Below are 18,685 nucleotides of genomic sequence, written 5' to 3'. Positions count from 1 at the left end.
ACAGCAAATCACAGTGGCCTGCAGCCAACTCCTTTTCTGCTCATTGGCCAACTGGAAACTTCAGCCCCTCCAAGCCTCCCTCCTCTCATCCGGAAGCCAATCGGAAAGATTAGCGTTCCGTAACTTTGTGTCATCAAGTACCGTACTTGCAATTGGCTATTGGAGCTACAGATCGAGAAGTAGGCGGGGCCAAGCCAGCTGGCCTATATAAGAGGAGGACAAAGGCGGCGCGCCGCCTGTGTCATCCGCCATCTTGTGCGAAGCAAGGTGGCCTCCACGTTCCCAGAGCGTCTTCTCCGCTTCTGCCTCGACCGCCCCTTGATTACAGACATGTCTCGGGATCGGTTCCGGAGCCGTGGCGGTGGCGGTGGCGGCTTCCACCGGCGCGGAGGAGGCGGCGGCCGCGGCGGCCTCCACGACTTCCGCTCCCCGCCGCCCGGCATGGGCCTCAATCAGAACCGCGGACCCATGGGGCCCGGCCCGGGCCAGGGTGGCCCCAAGCCCCCAATCCCACCACCGCCTCCGCACCAGCAACAGCAGCAGCCACCACCGCAGCAGCCGCCGCCACAGCAGCCGCCGCCACTTCAGCCACCGCCGCATCAGCCGCCGCATCAGCAGCCGCCGCCGCCGCCACAGGACTCGTCCAAGCCCGTCGTTCCTCAGGGACCCGGCCCGGCTCCTGGAGTGGGCAGCGCTCCGCCGGCCTCCGGCTCGGCACCGCCCGCCACTCCCCCGACCTCTGGGGCCCCTACGGGCCCAGGCCCCACCCCGACTCCGCCGCCCGCTGTCACCTCGGCGCCCCCCGGGGCGCCCCCGCCCGCTCCGCCGAGCAGCGGTGTCCCCACCACCCCACCTCAGGCCGGGGGCCCCCCGCCTCCACCCGCAGGGGGCCCGGGGCCCGGTCCTAAGCAGGGCCCAGGACCCGGAGGCCCGAAAGGCGGCAAAATGCCAGGCGGGCCGAAGCCCGGCGGCGGCCCGGGCCTAAGTACTCCTGGCGGCCACCCCAAGCCGCCACACCGAGGCGGCGGGGAGCCCCGAGGGGGCCGGCAGCACCACCCACCCTACCACCAGCAGCACCACCAGGGGCCCCCACCCGGCGGGCCTGGTGGCCGCAGCGAGGAGAAGATCTCCGACTCGGAGGTGAGTGTCTCCCGGAGCTACGCGTCGGTTTCCCTAAGATGGCGGCGGCCCCCTCCTCCTTCCTTTCCCGGCCTCCATTTTGTCGGAGACCGGAAAGAGCGCGTGCGCGCGGGCGGCCGAGGGCGGGGCCGCTGCCGGAGTAGGACGGCCCGAGGGAGGCTGGCCTGGGGAGGCAGGCGATGACAAGCTGCCCTGGGCCATGTTAAAGCTAGCGGGTCCTGGGAACCAGACTAGAGCGTGCTGTGTAGGGTTGGAGAGATCTGGGAACTTCGGCCTTACAGGAGCAGGCACAAGTCATGTGGGTGACAGCAGGGTTTTGGTCATTTTTTTTCATGTAATACTTGATTTGACTTAACGTCTGCTACGATGTAGATTTGTTAGCGACACTAAGCATATACAGCTGACGAGGTTGCTCATGTAGAGTCGAGTCTAGAGAGGGCTGTAGGTCTATTCTCGAGTGTTCTGGATGGTTTGGGCTGTTTGATGTTCGGATAGTTAATTGCATTGGAAATCCGCAAATAAGTAAAATTTTGTTTTGATTTTAAACGGCATTGAAGAATAACTCCGTTGGTGATGTTACCCAGGCTGGGAAAAGCGAACATTGTTACTGAATTTTCCTACTTGATGAGGTGACTGGTGTCTGAAAAATTTCCTTCCTTTTTCATTAGGGGTTTAAAGCCAACTTGTCTCTCTTGAGGAGGCCTGGAGAGAAAACTTACACTCAGCGTTGTCGGTTATTTGTTGGGAATCTACCTGCTGATATCACAGAGGATGAATTCAAAAGACTATTTGCTAAATATGGAGAACCAGGAGAAGTTTTTATCAACAAAGGCAAAGGATTTGGATTTATTAAACTTGTGAGTTTTTTTTTAATTTAATGTGGATTTAGAAGAGTGTTTTCATTTTTTGCTACTGCAGACGCTAGCATTCAAACCAACAGCAATAAGTTGGTTTTTAAATTTTTCACCTTTTTTACAAACAAGATGCCACTTATATAGCGAATAATTGTTGGTACCTAAGAAAAGGGGAGAGTGGGTGGATAAGACATTTAACTACCTACCCTGAGTGGTGTCTGGGAGGGTTGCTTGAACTGAGCCTGAGGAAGAATAGGAGTGGGAGTTAAGCTTTTAACAGTTTCAGAGTGGACATTAGCCAATAGGAGGTTATTAACATGAGCATGTCTGATAACTTTCAGGAATCTAGAGCACTGGCTGAAATTGCCAAAGCTGAACTTGATGATACACCGATGAGAGGTAGACAGCTTCGGGTTCGCTTTGCCACACATGCTGCCGCCCTTTCTGTTCGAAACCTTTCACCTTATGTTTCCAATGAACTGTTGGAAGAAGCTTTTAGCCAGTTTGGTCCTATTGAAAGGGCTGTTGTAATTGTGGATGATCGCGGGAGATCTACAGGGAAAGGCATTGTTGAGTTTGCTTCCAAACCAGCAGCAAGGAAAGCATTTGAAAGATGCAGTGAAGGTGTTTTCTTACTAACAACGTAAGTTCTTGTGCTTATCCTAATTTTTATTTGTTAACTTGGATGAGGAAGTTGAAACAAAACTGAAACGAAGTTAAGACAGAACCATTTTTGTTACTAGAACTCCTCGTCCAGTCATTGTGGAACCACTTGAACAATTAGATGATGAAGATGGCCTTCCTGAAAAACTTGCACAGAAGAATCCAATGTATCAAAAGTAAGATTGATTTAAATTTTAAGCATTTTTCTTATTTAAGTCCAAACAATTTGCAGTAATTTTTCACTTTTGCTTAGAAAATGCAAAATTCTTCAAATGCATATATGCTTGATAGAAATCTAAGGCTCAGGAAGTTTAGAGGTTTTGAAGCAGAGATCTTCAAATGCCTAGTATTCATTGTTGAGATAGGTGTAGTTTACACGCAATTTTGTTTTGTCTTTAGAACAGTTGTATGATGAATAGGTATCTTCCTTTTTAAGAATGGAAAAAAATATACTCCTTGATTAGGTATTTGGTTAGAGGAAACAGAATTAGGAAATGAGGAAGGTAGGATTGCTTTTCAGTGCCCATTATTTTCTGTTACCATAGAATTTTGGGACATGTATTACTTTTTTACATAAAGGTTTAAAAATTTTAAAATGTTTATTCATTTTTGAGAGAGTGGGGAGGGGCAGAGAGAGAGGGAGACACGGAATCTGAAGCAGGCTCCAGGCTCTGAGCTGTCAGCACAAACTGCAAGATAACAACCTGAAGTGAAGTTGGGCGCTTAACTGACTGAGCCACTCAGGCGACCCAAAGATTTTATTTTTAAGTAATCTCTACACCCCATACGGGGCTCAAATTCATAAGGCTCAGATGCACAACCGCAAAATCAAGAGTCATGTGCTTCTGACTGAGCCAGCCAGGCATCTTGGGACATGTATTATTTTTGATGTAAAGCTATTTTCTAAAATTTATTTATTTTGAGAAAGAATGCGAGTGGGGAGGAGCAGAAAGAGAGAACCCAAGCAGACTCCATGTTGTCATGATGCGCAGAGCCCAACTCAGGGCTTGATCTCATGACACTGAGATGACCTGAGCCAAAACCAGAAGTTGGACGATTAACCGGCTGAGCCACCCTGGCGCCCCTGCCATCCCCTGCCTTTGGGTATTTCTTAGAGTCGATAGGCCAGGGGCAAAATCAGTGTTTTTAGGGTAATTGAGTAGTCTTTCTTATGTGCATCCACAAATCGGTTCATGTTGAAATATTGTCAGGGAGAGAGAAACCCCTCCTCGTTTTGCCCAGCATGGCACATTTGAGTATGAATATTCTCAGCGATGGAAGTCCCTGGATGAAATGGAGAAACAGCAAAGGGAGCAAGTTGAAAAAAACATGAAAGATGCAAAGGACAAATTGGAAAGTGAAATGGAAGATGCTTATCATGAACATCAGGCAAATCTTTTGCGTCAAGGTAAAAAAAAAAAAAAAAAAGATCCTGTTGTGTAAATTTCACTGATAGGCTGAATTGCGTTTTGAACTTTTTAGAACCCCGTTAATGTGAATTCACAACAAAATTTTCTAATGTTTAGATCTGATGAGACGCCAGGAAGAATTAAGACGCATGGAAGAACTTCATAATCAAGAAATGCAGAAACGTAAAGAAATGCAGCTAAGGTAAAATTTTGTTAAACTAAATTAAGCCTTCTGCATAAACATTTAGAGGAAAAGATACATCTAAGTCTTGCAGGTGAGTGTGTTGGCATACAGAGGTTAAATACTGACATATGTCAGTGTTGGTTTGACACTAAATCAGAGTAGAGTGTAAGGTTTTCATTTAGGACACCAGTTTTCTTTGCCAGAATGCTTCTAGGTCTAGACTCTCTTCAGGCTTTCCTGTGTGTTTGCTCTAATCTAGACTTTGTAATTTTTTTTTTTAATGTTTATTTTTGAGAGAGAGGGTGAGCGAGCCAGGGAGGCGGCAGAGAGGGAGGGAGACAGAATCCAGAGTGGGCTTTCTTTTTTAAAAAAATTTTTTTTCTCCACGTTTTTATTTATTTTGGGGACACAGAGAGACAGAGCATGAACGGGGGAGGGGCAGAGAGAGAGGGAGACACACAATCGGAAACAGGCTCCAGGCTCCGAGCCATCAGCCCAGAGCCTGACGCAGGGCTCGAACTCACGGACCGTGAGATCGTGACCTGGCTGAAGTCGGACGCTTAACCGACTGCGCCACCCAGGCGCCCCCAGAGTGGGCTTTCTACTCAGAAGAGTGCCTGGCTCAAACCCATGAACTGCCATGAACTTGGAGAAGCCGAAGTCAGGTGACTAATCGGCTAAGCCACCCAGGTGTTCCTCTAACCTAGACTTTGTAAAGCTCTGAGGCGGACCACTAGCTTTTTCCAAGTTGACTTATTTATTTTAAAGTTCATTAATTTTGAGATAACATAGCATGGGAGAGCACAGGTAGGGAGGGGCAGAGAGAATCTCAAGCAGGCTCTAACTCACAAACTGAGATCATGACCTGAGCCGAAGTCACATGCCCAACTGACAGAGCCACCCAGGCACCCCTTCAAATTAACTTTTAAAAGATGTGGGTGACCGTTCATGTGCTTGATGAATATTTCCAGGCAAGAAGAAGAACGACGTAGAAGGGAAGAAGAGATGATGATTCGTCAACGTGAAATGGAAGAACAAATGAGGCGCCAAAGAGAGGAAAGTTATAGCCGGATGGGCTACATGGATCCAGTAAGTAAAATTCTATTGCAGTCTAGTTGGAGTTGTCTACAAAACTTGTAGGTACCAAAAATATGAAGTCTTACTAAGTTAAATATAACATTTCACTTTATAGTTTTTGTTTTTACAAGTGTATTATGATACGCTTTGAGTTTTATCTTCTTGGCTGGGCCTAAAGATTTCATTGGTTAGGAAGAAGCTCTGTCGGTTTTTGGATAATTGAATTTCAACAAGTGGTTTCAGAATACTGATTTTAAAAATAGTCTTCATCTTTGAGTTTTAGAGATTTTTTTTGTCTAAGAATTCTTGGTATGGACATATGAAAGGGATTTTTTTGTTTCAGAGAGAAAGAGACATGAGAATGGGTGGAGGAGGAGCAATGAACATGGGAGGTAAGCATGAAAATAATATTAGCAGTACCATTCAAGAGCTGTATTCTGGTTGAGTTGTAACCAGCATTTTTGTTTCCTAGATCCCTATGGTTCAGGAGGCCAGAAATTTCCACCTCTAGGTGGTGGTGGTGGCATAGGTTATGAAGCTAATCCTGGAGTTCCACCAGCAACCATGAGTGGTTCCATGATGGGAAGCGACATGGTAATGTATCCTGTGTGACGTAGTACAAAGGAAATTCTCATTTTTCACAACTTACGTGTGTGTGTTTTGTTTTCTGTTTTTTTTCTTTTGTTTTGTTTTTTTAAGTAGGTAACTGAACCTCTTTTTAGTTCCCGTATCATGTAAATCATAATATTGAGGAAAACTTTGGCAACATAGAAGAACTCAGTATGCGGTAACCTAAACAGAAACGGTTGCCAACAAGAAGTCAATGCTGTCAGTAGTATGTTGGAGTTCTCTTCGGCAATAAGTAGACATAGGTGCTTTCCATTATATTGCTTGTGTACTTTTGCACTGTAGCACATGGCAAATCCAAATTCTAAATGTTAGATGATGTACCTGATTATTCTACATCCACGTGAGAGTAATCAAATGGCAAACTGTCATTCATTAAGCTGATATTTGCCATAAGTATGAATCAGACTTGCAGTTTATAGTTTTAGGCATGTTTTAGTGATGTGTAGGACTTTGACCTATATTTGGTGTGGTTTCTACCCATGAGAAGGGAGTTGTTTACTGTTTTGACTCGTCGTTTCCCACTTGTTGGGCCTGTCAATAGGTGCACCTTCTAAAACACTGACATCTCTATATTGCTACAGGATAGCAACAATCCATGACCATTTTAAGCATACTAGTTGTGTGCATTTGATCTGAACCTTCTTGATGCTTTCATATTTTAACTGTACAGGTAGTCTGTCAGGATGCTTTAGAAACAACCAAGTGAATTGGTCTGAGTGGCTGTGTTAGGGCTTTACAAATCCATAGGAAATTTGAATATTGGATTTAGAGGTGGGTTTAGAGAAGTGTGCATTTTCATAACTGAGTTGAATATGATTGGTTCACCTACAGGCTTTTGGCAAAGGAGAGGGAAGCTGCAACACATAGCTCATTAGGTTTATTTTACAAATAGGAATGTAAGGATTTATCATGGGGTCTAATCCATTTAAAGCCTACTTGAGGTTTTTTGAGAATTAGAATCATAAATAGCTGGTTGGGTAAACGTAGTGTTGTTTTCTTCAAAATGAATTTAAAAAATAACGTGGGTAACATTTTGGTTTATACGCTTCCTAAAAGGCAGATTGTAGGTCTGTATCAAATTTGTAAAATATAATTTGGCATGATGTTCCCACAATTGAGATTTTTTCTGTCTCCTATAACAGGTAGCGTTCTAAGATGTAATAACGTAACCGTGAAACCCCCAAATTTTCTCATAGCTTTTGAGAAACACTGTACAATGTGTTAAAACCCTGACATTTTTAGGTTTTTGAGAAATAGTTTAAAGAATTGAGATTTAGTTTAAGTAGCCCTGTAGTATATAGTAGAAAACATGTTTGAACTATGTATAGGAAGTTAAACACTGCTTTTTTCCCTCCCTTTTGGAGTGATGTTCTCTGTAACTGATTTATTTTGAATAGAATTTGTAAGGCTTTTGTGCTTTGCATATCAATAGGATTTTTCTGTTTGGGAACATAGGTTTCTAAGATTAAAGTACTTAAAACTAGATGGAATAACGAAGTCCTGCTTTACTGCAGTCACTTAAGCTTGGTGTTAAGCTGTTTGGGAGATCCCCAAAACATGGAATCATAGCTAAGTGTTCGTAGACTTTCAAAGACCCGAAGGAAAAGCTGGGCTGGTGTGGGGGTGGGCTGTATATTTAGTCAATTTGCAACTATACTACTGTGAACATAATTGTCTCTGCTTATTTAGTGATGGTTCTGAAGGTGGTATACCTGTGAGAATATGGCAACACTTTTAATGAAGTTACTGTGCCGGTTAAGTGACTAAATCTGTTAGTCTTTTATGCTTTTTCTTTTTGTAGTCTGGTAGCATTTTATTAAAACTTTGAACGTTTTAAGATTCTGCAACTTAGCAGATGTGTCTTAAGATCTTGAAAAGCACAAGGTTTCTTATGCAGCTCATGCCACTAACTGGTGAGTAGGTCTTTGTCACTTCATTGAGTGAATTGAATCTGTCTGGTTGGGCTTGTTAGGCTTACTTGGAAATTAAATTTCCTGTTCAGACCTTGAAAGTGAGAAGTTTGCAAGCTTTTGCAGTGGGTTAATCTGATGTGAAATTTCTTAAAACTCATTTTGGAATGGGTTTTCACATCTGCACTAATTCTTAAATTTTTTAGCACTACAGGGAAGACCTATTCTTTGAAACAGGTGTATGAGAATGGCTCAAGTGGGAACATACCACAAGGCATGTATTATCGTAAACTAATTTTCAAATTACCCTTTTTTCCTTTCTATGTTCCCGGTACCTGTGGATCGACTCATTGGTGATTGTATCGACGAACGTTGACTACGGAACCTTCTAAAATATTTACTTAACACACATGGACATCAACTACATATAATGAACTGTTAATTACTGTTCCAATAGCGTACTGAGCGCTTTGGGCAGGGAGGTGCGGGACCTGTGGGTGGACAGGGTCCTAGAGGAATGGGGCCTGGAACTCCAGCAGGATATGGTAGAGGGAGAGAAGAGTATGAAGGCCCAAACAAAAAGCCCCGATTTTAGATGTGATATCTAGGTTTTCATTCCAGTTTGTTTTTGTCTTTTCTTGTTTAGATACCAATCTTTTAAATTCTTGCATTTTAGTAAGAAAGCTACCTTTTTATGGATGTTAGCAGTTTATTGACCTAATATTTGTAAATGGTCTGTTTGGGCAGGTAAAATTATGTAATGCAGTGTTTCAAACAGGGGAATTCTTTTTCCTTTTTATTTCCTTTTTTTTTTTTTTTTTTTTTAACTGTATAATGTCCCTCAAGTTATGGCAGTGTACCTTGTGCCACTGAATTTCCAAAGTGTACCAATTTTTTTTTTACTGTGCTTCGAATAAATAGAAAAAATAGTTATAATATTGATCTTCAACTTTGCCATTCATGCTTCTATGCACATTAGGCTAGGTATTCCACTTCGAAAGCATGAGCGTGTCTAGGCCTTTGAATGGCATATGCCATTTCTGGGAAATGTATCTGTAGGCTAAGCATTGCTTTCTACAAATAAGTACCCCCCCCCCCCCTTGTTTTAAAAAGAAGAAATGCATATTGAAGTAGTTTCATGATTTGTTTGGCATTATAGGAAGCAAGCTGGTGCTAAGTATTTTTAAATGGTTATGTAAGCAAGCTGAACTGTAACTCTTCCTTCAGGAATGTGTATTAAGATTATGGAATGGGTGAAAGACTTGGTAGGGGGAGAAAGTGGGTATGACTAAATGGATCTTTATGGCCCTATGATCTATCCTTTCCTTGAAAGTTTCTGAAGAAAAAAGTGGAAAGATCATTTTGTTGCATTCCTCCATTCTTGTTTTTAAAAGAACAAGTCCCAAGCCCTACAAATGGCTTGTATTGAACTTTCATATTTGAATTAAAGATTGTTAAACATGAAGCCTTTTCATGTATTACTTCAAGCGATTTATGAAGATGGGGTTTAGTGTGAAAAATTCAACTTGCAAGTAAGAAGCGTAGTAACCATGAAGTAGGTTTAGCTATGTATACATTTGTACTCTGTAACTTTTACATCTCCTTGTGCTACTTCTGGTGGACAAAATCTATAGGGCTATGAAAACTTGTTCTCTTTTCTCAGAACTAGTGGTGACTGTTAATGACCAGTAGCGTTGTAGATCACGATTCTTATTGTAAACTATTTGTTAACCTGCTTTTCTATAGTTTACTTTTGATGTAGCACTAAATCTGGAGAGAGTTGCTCATGCTACACAGTACAAATACCCCTTTCTCCCACCATAAAGTTTTGGAGTGTTTCGATGGTGTTGTCAGCTGATTGTCAACTTCATTGAATCTCCTTCCATTAGGATAAGACATTCTGACTTAACATTAAAGTAGATTGTTACTGTTGTCTGATAGTACGATGGGAACCTGTTTTCCCAGCGTATGTATGTTAGCAGAGGAACAGCTTCCTAAAAGTAGGTAAAGTAATTGAATTGGTTTGGCTTTGTTCTTAGTTCCATTCAAATTTGTACATTACAGAACTCTTACTATGGAATGTGTCTTCCTCCTTTTCACCTCTGTTCTTGGTGCTAATTGGCAAAAGTAAAATTCTAAATCAAATCTTCGTTAAATGCTGAAGTTTAGTATTGTGCCTGAGTACAAAGGGAAACCTCTTGTTGAAACTCTGAGCACTTTCTGCATAGGAAACTGGATAATACTAAAGGTAAAACACTAGTGGAGTATAAAGGCATGTCACTCAATTCTGGTTGTGTGACTTGACAGGTACATGGTGTGCTAATTAAGGAAGAGAATCTCCTTAGAATATGTTTATTATTTCTTCCCCAAGACACTTGGAAGTGGGTAGTAGTTCCACCATAATTCTATCCATGAGGAAGTTTTGTCCCAAGTCATTAATTGGTGATATGTATGAGGTTTTCTGTATGGAAACAAGGGTCTGGATTTGAAAGGAATCCATTACAATTTGATTGAATTGTATGGTAGGGACTCCACTAATGATAAATTAAGGGGTGTTCATGGGACACCCACAGAGGGTGAACGTGAATGTGTGTGGGCGGGGGCTGGTGGGGAAGTGGGAAAATCTGCCTATAAAATTAATGTTTCAGTTTATTTTTCAGATTACATGCCTTTCTTTATAAGGGATGCTGGCACAGACCCCTAAAATAAGCTTTTGTTAGTACTGTACCTTTGAAGAGTGGTGAAGGATGCTAATGGATAATCTCCTGAAAGTTGTGGTTTTCTAGCCTTACTGTGGGCTGTAGAATTGCTAAACGTTGTTTAGCAAATAATGTTGCTTAGTTTCCACTAAGTTTTGCCTTTTCCTTACTGAAACAGCAGTGTACCAAGGGTTGTAAGCTACTCAAAGAGACTTTCAATAAGTCTTGGAATGCATATGGTAGTTTTTAGCTTAATGTGAATTTAAATCCTCTTAAAAAGGAGTTTGCTAAAAGCTGATATGAAATGGGTGGGAAAGGGAATGTAGTACTTTTGAAGTATTTCAGCCATTTTTCTTATTTAAAGAAACCAGCTGCCCCCATTTCCTCTTCTCTACTTTCTCTCGTAATTTTATTTTAAGAGGAACACTGATCATTTTAAGCTTATTACTCCTAATCTTTAAACTGCATTCTCTACGAGATCCCAGTGTATTCAATAGGTACCTTATAAGATTAACTGAATGGCTCACATTATTTAGTGAAACCATAATCCTCTGCTTAGAACACTAATTAAAACTCCTAAGAAGTCCTATAAACCCCACCACTCTTTATATAGATGTATTATACCACTAATACAAACAGATAATAATTTGGGAAATTGTAACGTTACGCCTGTGCAATTTTTATAAGTGGCATATTATGGCAGACAAAAATTTAGATACTTGGCTTTTCTCGGGCAAGCCACTACGTTGTGGCGGGATGTTTTCTGGTGTTCTTGGACTGCAATTGTGCACTATTAAAGTAGTGGCCTGCTACATAACTGCATTTAGCCAGCATTTCTGCAGTGCGTAACTGTGAGGAACGTAGTACCGCAAATGGCAATGGACATTAGGACCCGGATGTAGTATTCCTGCTTGCTCCAAGATTCTCATTGCCGACTGCATACAGGTAGGTAACAAGCAATATAATCTAACTTGGTGACTTGCTATGTACTTTTATTCCGTGGGCATTCTGACATCACACTTCTGACCATGAAATTACAGTGCAGCACCTAACACTTGGATGGTAAAGCTAGCTGCTATCAAAACTGCGTGGGTTTGGGTTTCAAGCTGTAATTTGTCAGGCAGAAATCAGTGCTGTTGCAGTTCTCAGATAAAAAGTGCAAACTTGATTCTTTGGTACATCTGATGCAGTTGTGTGGTTTCCTTTAGTTGCATTGTAACTGAAGAGAACGTGGAACACGTCAGTGGTGTGGGGGAGAGGGAATCAAACCATACTTGGAAAGTAGAGTGCTTTTAGCATCTTGACATGGACTGTATAGCATGTGATACTGAGTCTCTGTTGTAGCAAACTGACCTGCCCATAGGTCAGCAATATCCATTTCAGAATGCAATCTTGGTAATCATTCTGCAGGTTGGAGTGAATAAGACTAAAAAGTACAGTGGTTTTTTTTTTTTTTTTTTTGTAATGTGACTTAAATTTTTTTTTAATGGGCTTCATGGGAATACCTTTGTTACTAACGTGGGCTTAGATGGGAATCTAATGTGAATAGTTCCAAGTTATGTGACTTGTCTAAATATGTCTATGCTCTAAACCTGGGGGAAAGTGGTGTGGCATGTTGACTTGCCTGCAGTTGAATACATGTTGGGAATCATTTCCCAATCCTAAGACTTCTTCGTCGTATTCTGTAGGATGACTGCAAATGTTCAGAGTAGATTTTTGAATTTGGTTCCCTTAGCTTTAGGGATGTGATGTTATAATCCAAAATGCTTACCAAAAATAAAAAAATAAAAAGTCTTCAAAAGCAGCTTTGGTTGCTTAGGACTTCAGCTTTGTAAGCTTTGCATCGACTGTTGTTCCAGACCTCAATTCAACTTAACTTTGGTCTCCGAGCTGGTTTTTAGCTAGCATGCATGGAAACAGCTTTCATGTATAATGCTTTCTGCTCTGTAACTGGAAGTTTGGTTTATTTTGCATAAATGCCGGTGAAAACTCTTCGTGACTATGAGAATTTTCTTCCATTGTATCAAGAAAAATGGCTTGCTCTTTGGCAAGCAATTCACAAGGTGGGGACAAATTTGTACTTTAATACGTAGTCTATTCAAACAAATACCTTGACTCTCCTGTTAGGTGAAAAAGCAAATGGCGACTAGTTTAGCTCTTTGTTAATAATACAATGCAGTTCAAACATAATGCTCAATATTAGTGACAATAGTGTCGCTAAATTGACATACAACCCCGATGGGATTTTCCTGTGGCATAATCCATTAAATCGGTGGCCAACACTTGCTACCGTGATTTAGTGATTCAAGTGTTTAGAAATAAAAGCTCAGGTTCATTTCTTAACAGTCAATAACAATTTTGAGAGAACGTACTTGTTATAATATATGGACTTGAGGAACATCATTGGGGTGGGGGGTTAATTTTGCTTCATTTCTGCTTATTTCAAGATGAGTAGGCTTTTGCACTTTGAAATGAGAAACCTGTGACTTAAGTCAATTCTAAACTAGTTTCGATTTGTATGTAGCTATAATTTGTGAATCTTAGTGTAGAGGATCTTAAAATCACTCACTCAAAAAGCTGGGAATAAATGGGCTTCAGTAACACCACTATACCGAGGTGCTTGCATTGTATTTCATAGTGTTTCCTTGTTGCAAACCAGAATTATTCTTTTTAATGAGAATGGTCTAAAGTTCAGAGGTGTGATGCCAGAATGCATTTTCGTACTGTTAGGCCCTTGGAACAGATACCGGTGCTTTCTGAAAGATGAAAGAAATGGAATGGGTGCTCTTCACACAAGGTTGCAAAACCTACCAAGAATGTATAATAGTCTCATTTTTCCCCAAGAAAAGAGATGCGTGTGACTAGTTTCGGACTTTTAACCTTAATGGGGGTTGCATGTCTCCTATTGTTAATCATTGTCAGCTGCAGTGACATGATCAACAGTCCTGCATTTTTATTGCCTTTCCCTTAATGATTTTGGACAGGTTTGAGAGAGCCAGGATGCTTGTTCTGGGCCTTTATTTGGTTTTGGCTTTAGCTGATAATGTTTCAGTGTCTGTCAGCTAGTGCAGTTCTCAAATGGCTGCCTATTAGGGAAAGAATTCCGAGGATTTGACTGCTCCTAATCATCTGTCATTGCTGCTAGATAATGATTGGCAATTTTTAAGACTCAACTGTGGAACTCTCACAGTTGTATACCATCAACCATAAAAATGTTGCTTTTGAACACCAGTGCTGAAAAGATTTTATTTGGAGGGTGAGAAGGGGGCTGGATGCAGAGTACTAGGATAATCTGGAGAATGGGGGAGAATGCAAAACGATATAGTATCCCTTATGGATGGTACATGTGCAACAGGGAACTCTTATTTTTTATACCCTTGGCAGTAACTGATAATCAGGGAGGAAGAAAAACCTGGAACTTGAATTAAGGCTGATCTTTCTGGTTTTTGTGCACTGCGGCCCTACCAGGCATATATATAGTGAAGGTGAATGTCTTCTCCCTCAGAAAAACGCAGGTTCCTTGCTGTCCCGAATAAGGCATAGCTTTCCTGCCCCAACTTAAAACTCAGTGAGGACTTGGAGGGAAAGAACGAGGCAAATACATAGGATTGCAGGATAACAGCTGCAGTGTTGTGTACTGTGGAGTGGGGAGGGCACTCTTCTTGGAGGACTCCTGCTGAAGGTGGTCAGTCCACCTGAGAATGGAAGACATACTTGAATGGGGGGCAGGGTATGTGCTTTTATATGAAAAGAGAGCTGATGTTAAAACTCATTTGGTAAGGTAAACGTTGTCACATACCTTCACATAAGGGATAGTATATTTTGGGTTGCAGTCAAACTGGATTGTGCTCAGACTGGTGAAAATAGCAGTTAGGCTTTTGTATTTCAATTAAGATACAATTTTTATTTGAATTCAGCTGTCTACTTTATTACTTTACATAAGAATAATTTTAGATTTTTTCCCCCCATCAAGTTTCTTCCTGTTGTTTTTTTATTCCGTAACTTGCCCCCAATCTTTTGTCTCTGGAATTTACTCTTTAAATTTTGAAGTTAACTAGCATTTTCAAAACCTTTATACCCTTGTCTTTTATATTAACTTTCCTTTATTATTCTTTAGGTAAGAATGATTGATGTTGGCTGATATTGGAGTACTCATTCACTTCAAGTAAGTTTCTTTGGAAGTCCTAACCTGTAGAAGAGTTTGAGTTTGATTTGTAAAAAGGTTAAATAATTTGATTTAGCTATGTGGGGCAAAACATGTTTGATTTTTAAGATGTTTACCTCTCCTAAGATAATGTCCAAGTGTTTTGTTTCTGAAAATAGTTGTTTGCATGTGAACGTGAGTGGGAAAGAGAAAGTGGGGAGTATTTTATTATAAAAGTGTCAAACAGTAGGAGAATTGAAAAAAATGGTTGAATCTGTACCTGAAACTAATAGAACTTTGTGTGTCAATTATACTTTGTATGTTATTAACGTTGTATGTTAACGTTGTATGTTACTTTTACAACTATAGAAAAAGATACATGGTTATGTAGAGAAAATGGACAAAGAAGGCTTGGATTAGTGGAGAACTGCCATCTTTTTAGTACTCTAATTCCGCTTTTGGCCCATTCAGAATGGGTCATTGGTAGAGGAGGAAAAATTCTGAAGTGTTATGTGAAGAAAATTTAGAATGTCACCTTGGTGTGGGCCAGGTCCTTCCTAAGTAAAAACAGCAAGAGAAAATACAAACCACTGATTGGAACTCAGACCTGTACCCCAGAATGTGCCTCTTGTTGATGTGAGAATACAGTGTACATACTAACAATTAATTTAAAAAAATGTAATATGCTATATAAATTCTATTTTTAATGATAGGTGGATAAGCTATTAATCTCAAGACGATATCCCACAACATGAGCCAAGAAGGAAAGCCACAACTTGTTAGATTCAGGAAGTGTCTGGGTAAGTGGAATCATTCTTACTTTGTAAACTGCCTTCCGGACAACTCTTGGGTGTTCCAAACATGATTATTTACGTGTGAATATTTCATTTTAACTTACTCTGTGTTAAAACTTCCTTGTAGGGAATATGTTTTTATAGTACATATTTATAATCATTTTAACAGCCTCCTTGAGGTTGTAGGCCTTGTTTGTTGGTTTGGCTCAAGCCTCAGGAAAACAGGGACTTCAGTTTTCTCTAAGAGTATGTATGTATATCTACCTTTGTCCATTGAACTATGCAGAGGAGAGTTTGGAAAATTTAAAGTTCCTTGGTTGTTTTTGTATTTTTATTTTAATGTTTATTTTGAGAGGGTGTGTGTGTGAGCCAGGGAGGGTTGGGGGAGGAGAGAGAGAATCCCAGGCAGGCTTTGAATTGTCAGCACAGAGCCTGACACGGGCTTGATCTCATGAACCAGGAGATCATGACCTGAGCCAAAATCAAGAGTTGGGTGCTTAACTGAGCCACCCAGGTGCCCCAGAGTTCCCGGTTTTTTAGCCACATAGTCACTTGATGGGATCTCCTATAGTTGATCTCATCTGGTTGATGTATTAGAAGGGTTGGCAATTTTGGGGTTTGTGTTTGTTTGGTTTTGTGAGATTTTTTTTTTTTTTTTTTTGAGAGCAAGTGTAAGCGGGGGAAGGGCAAAGAGAGACAATATCTTAAGCATGTTCCATGCCCAGTGAGGACTCCCATCTCATGACCATGAAGTCATGACCTGAACTGAAATCAAGAGTCAGATAGATGCTTAAGCGACTGAGCCACCCAGACCCCCCCCCCCGGGTTGGCAATTTTAAAGAAAACTCAGCTCAACTCTGCTATTCTAGCTGGGAAAGCCATCATAGACAGTAGGTAAACAAATGGACATAACTTTGTGCCAGTATTTTACAGAAAGGTAGTAGGTGGACAATAGCTTACTGTCTTCTCATCTAATACAAATTGCATAAATAGATAAGTAGATAAACACTCAGGTTTAAAGGGCTGTCATAATCGTAGTTTGAAAAGAGAATAAGGTAGAAATAGCAATAATTAATTGACTATATCTTAAACCTAGGGAAGGTGCCAATTAATGGAGTATCTTATATCTTCCTTCCAAGAGTGGTTGCTACTTAAGTTGTAGTGAATGGAAGTAAACTTGAATCAACTAGCTGGTGACAAAGTCTGGTGTTAAAATCATCTGCCTCTTAAAGAATCCTTAATTATATAGGTCATTAAATATTGTTAATACCACATTCCTTGATTAGTATTGTTTGGTGTTAGGAAGTTTACTTGGTGCGAAATGGTAAATGTTTGAGAACTCTGATTCTTAACATATTTTGGAGTAATTGTTTCTTTTAATTGGCAGGATCAGGTGAACTGTGTCCAGAAAACCAGTGAGGAAGAGGGCAAAGAGGAATGAGCAACCTAATTGTTGTTAATAAAGACATTTTAAAATCAGATTGTGCTTTTATGTGTTTTGGTTTTTGTTTTTAAGTTAGGACCTTTTGTTTCCTAGAATTCTCCTTATATGTCATCACCTTGTTTCTAGGTGATATAAAAAGATGCTCCATATTGTGGGCATAGAACTGGTTATAATTCAGGACTCATTCTTGGACCTTTTTGGCAGAGCTATTTCAACATTAACTACTGATCAACCTAACGGCCCTTCCTCACTGTCCTACCTAACCTGATGTAGCCATCGATAGTTTAAAATTGCCTTCATTCTTTATAGGTTTTATTCCTAAAATTAGCGTATGGTGAATACAGCAATTAACTACATGCCCCTCCTTCATTGGGTTTCAGGCATTAATAGCATTTTGTGTCCCACTTTGTATTTCACAAAAAGAATCCTCAGATGCTGGTTATTACAGGGTACTCCTGTTCACAGAGAAGCACAGACAGAATTACAGCTTGCCAAATGACGAGGTTTCCTCTAAGTTGAATTTCATAATGCGGTAGCAAATGGACAGGGTCTTTGAATATAGATGTAGGGAAAAGCTTGCTGGAATTGGCTGTAAAATCTGCTTAATAAAGAACTTTGGAAGTAAGATCTTTTCTCCTTTCACTCTAGTCATTCTTGAAACTTGACAAGATGTTAGTCAAAGGACTCTTTGGCACTAGCTTAAGCATTTGTTTGGGATAAGGTGTGTGAGGCCTATGTTTAAAAGGTAATTCTGTTGCTAGGTCTCTGTGGGCCTCATTTGTATAGTGCAGAATTTCAGAAAGTGCTAGTTTGTTAGCTTGCTGTAAGTAAGCAGAAGAGAAGAAACTTGGAATTCAGAAGTTTGCTCAGTGTTACTTGAAAAAGAAAGCCACAAAGGATTGTTGAAAGTGTAACAGTCACCCCTCCCATGGGATTTGCTTTGAAAACGCGTGTGGTCAGTACCAGGGATGAGGTCAAGACCTTGTTTTTCTCATACTCCTAGTCCTTGTTTCACTGTGGTTGGCATATGTTTTAGAGGCCAGCCATCCCAAATCCAGAATCTTCAGTCCTTTTTTTGGTTCAAGTTTTTATTGCTCCTTTTTGATTGCTACGTTAGGAACCTAATGGATCTCTAGGCAAAAATTAGTACAATGGTTTAGGGGCATAACGGGATCTTAACTACTGAAGTTCAAAGTATTGAGCTATTTGCCCAGCTGTGTTATCTGCCAGGTTACCCAATTTGCAGTTTGCTTATCAATAAAATGAACATAACTTTCTTTGTGCAGTTGGGATAGAAATTGATGGATGTGGTGTTTAGCATAGTCCTGGCTCCAAAGTTGCACATGTTATCTTAAAATGTGTTTACTAGTCACCAGGCTTCACAGGCAGCAAGTTAAGAATTCTTCTCCCTCTTTATACAGTGTAATTAGGTATGACCGGCAATTTTAAACTTGATAGCAAAGAATAGAGGAATGTATTCATTTTTGGTAAGCTTTTAGACCATAGAGTCTAAGAGGAGAAAATAGGAATATATCCTTCAGGCTGAAGGGATTGGGAAGTCTGGGAGAGGCCTTTTAACTTGGGCAAGTTACTTCATTAAGTAGAGATTCTTAATGTTACCAGTTGTATGTGGGTAAATTGGCATTTTTAGTATTTGGCCCAATGTTGGGTAGATGCTAAGTGCGGAGACAAGGTGGGAGAAAATAAGCCTGAGAAAGCTTAGAGCTCAAAATGTGA

General features: G+C 40.7%; 1 protein-coding gene across 4 annotated transcripts; it reads left to right on the top strand.

Moving 5' to 3' along the window:
- The first annotated feature begins 221 nt into the window (after positions 1-221).
- Positions 222-16,985, top strand: SFPQ (splicing factor proline and glutamine rich). 4 transcript variants are annotated; one of them, XM_027059724.2, is made up of 12 exons: positions 222-1,140; positions 1,809-1,997; positions 2,336-2,637; positions 2,738-2,833; positions 3,869-4,065; positions 4,184-4,268; positions 5,222-5,339; positions 5,671-5,719; positions 5,800-5,921; positions 14,684-14,731; positions 15,424-15,510; positions 16,892-16,985. In XM_027059724.2, the coding sequence occupies exons 1-10, from the start codon at positions 331-333 to the stop codon at positions 14,705-14,707; spliced, it is 1,992 nt and encodes a 663-aa protein (XP_026915525.1). In that variant the 5' UTR covers positions 222-330; the 3' UTR covers positions 14,708-14,731; positions 15,424-15,510; positions 16,892-16,985. The 4 variants fall into 4 exon arrangements, with proteins under 4 accessions (XP_026915525.1, XP_053067169.1, XP_026915523.1 ...); XM_053211194.1 differs by having other exon boundaries at positions 16,169-16,985; XM_027059722.2 differs by having other exon boundaries at positions 8,325-14,731.
- Positions 16,986-18,685: the final 1,700 nt, after the last annotated feature.

Source organism: Acinonyx jubatus, chromosome C1 (genome assembly GCF_027475565.1).
Source record: "Acinonyx jubatus isolate Ajub_Pintada_27869175 chromosome C1, VMU_Ajub_asm_v1.0, whole genome shotgun sequence".
Taxonomy (NCBI): Eukaryota; Metazoa; Chordata; class Mammalia; order Carnivora; family Felidae; genus Acinonyx; species Acinonyx jubatus.
This window is presented reverse-complemented; position numbering and strand designations above follow the sequence as displayed.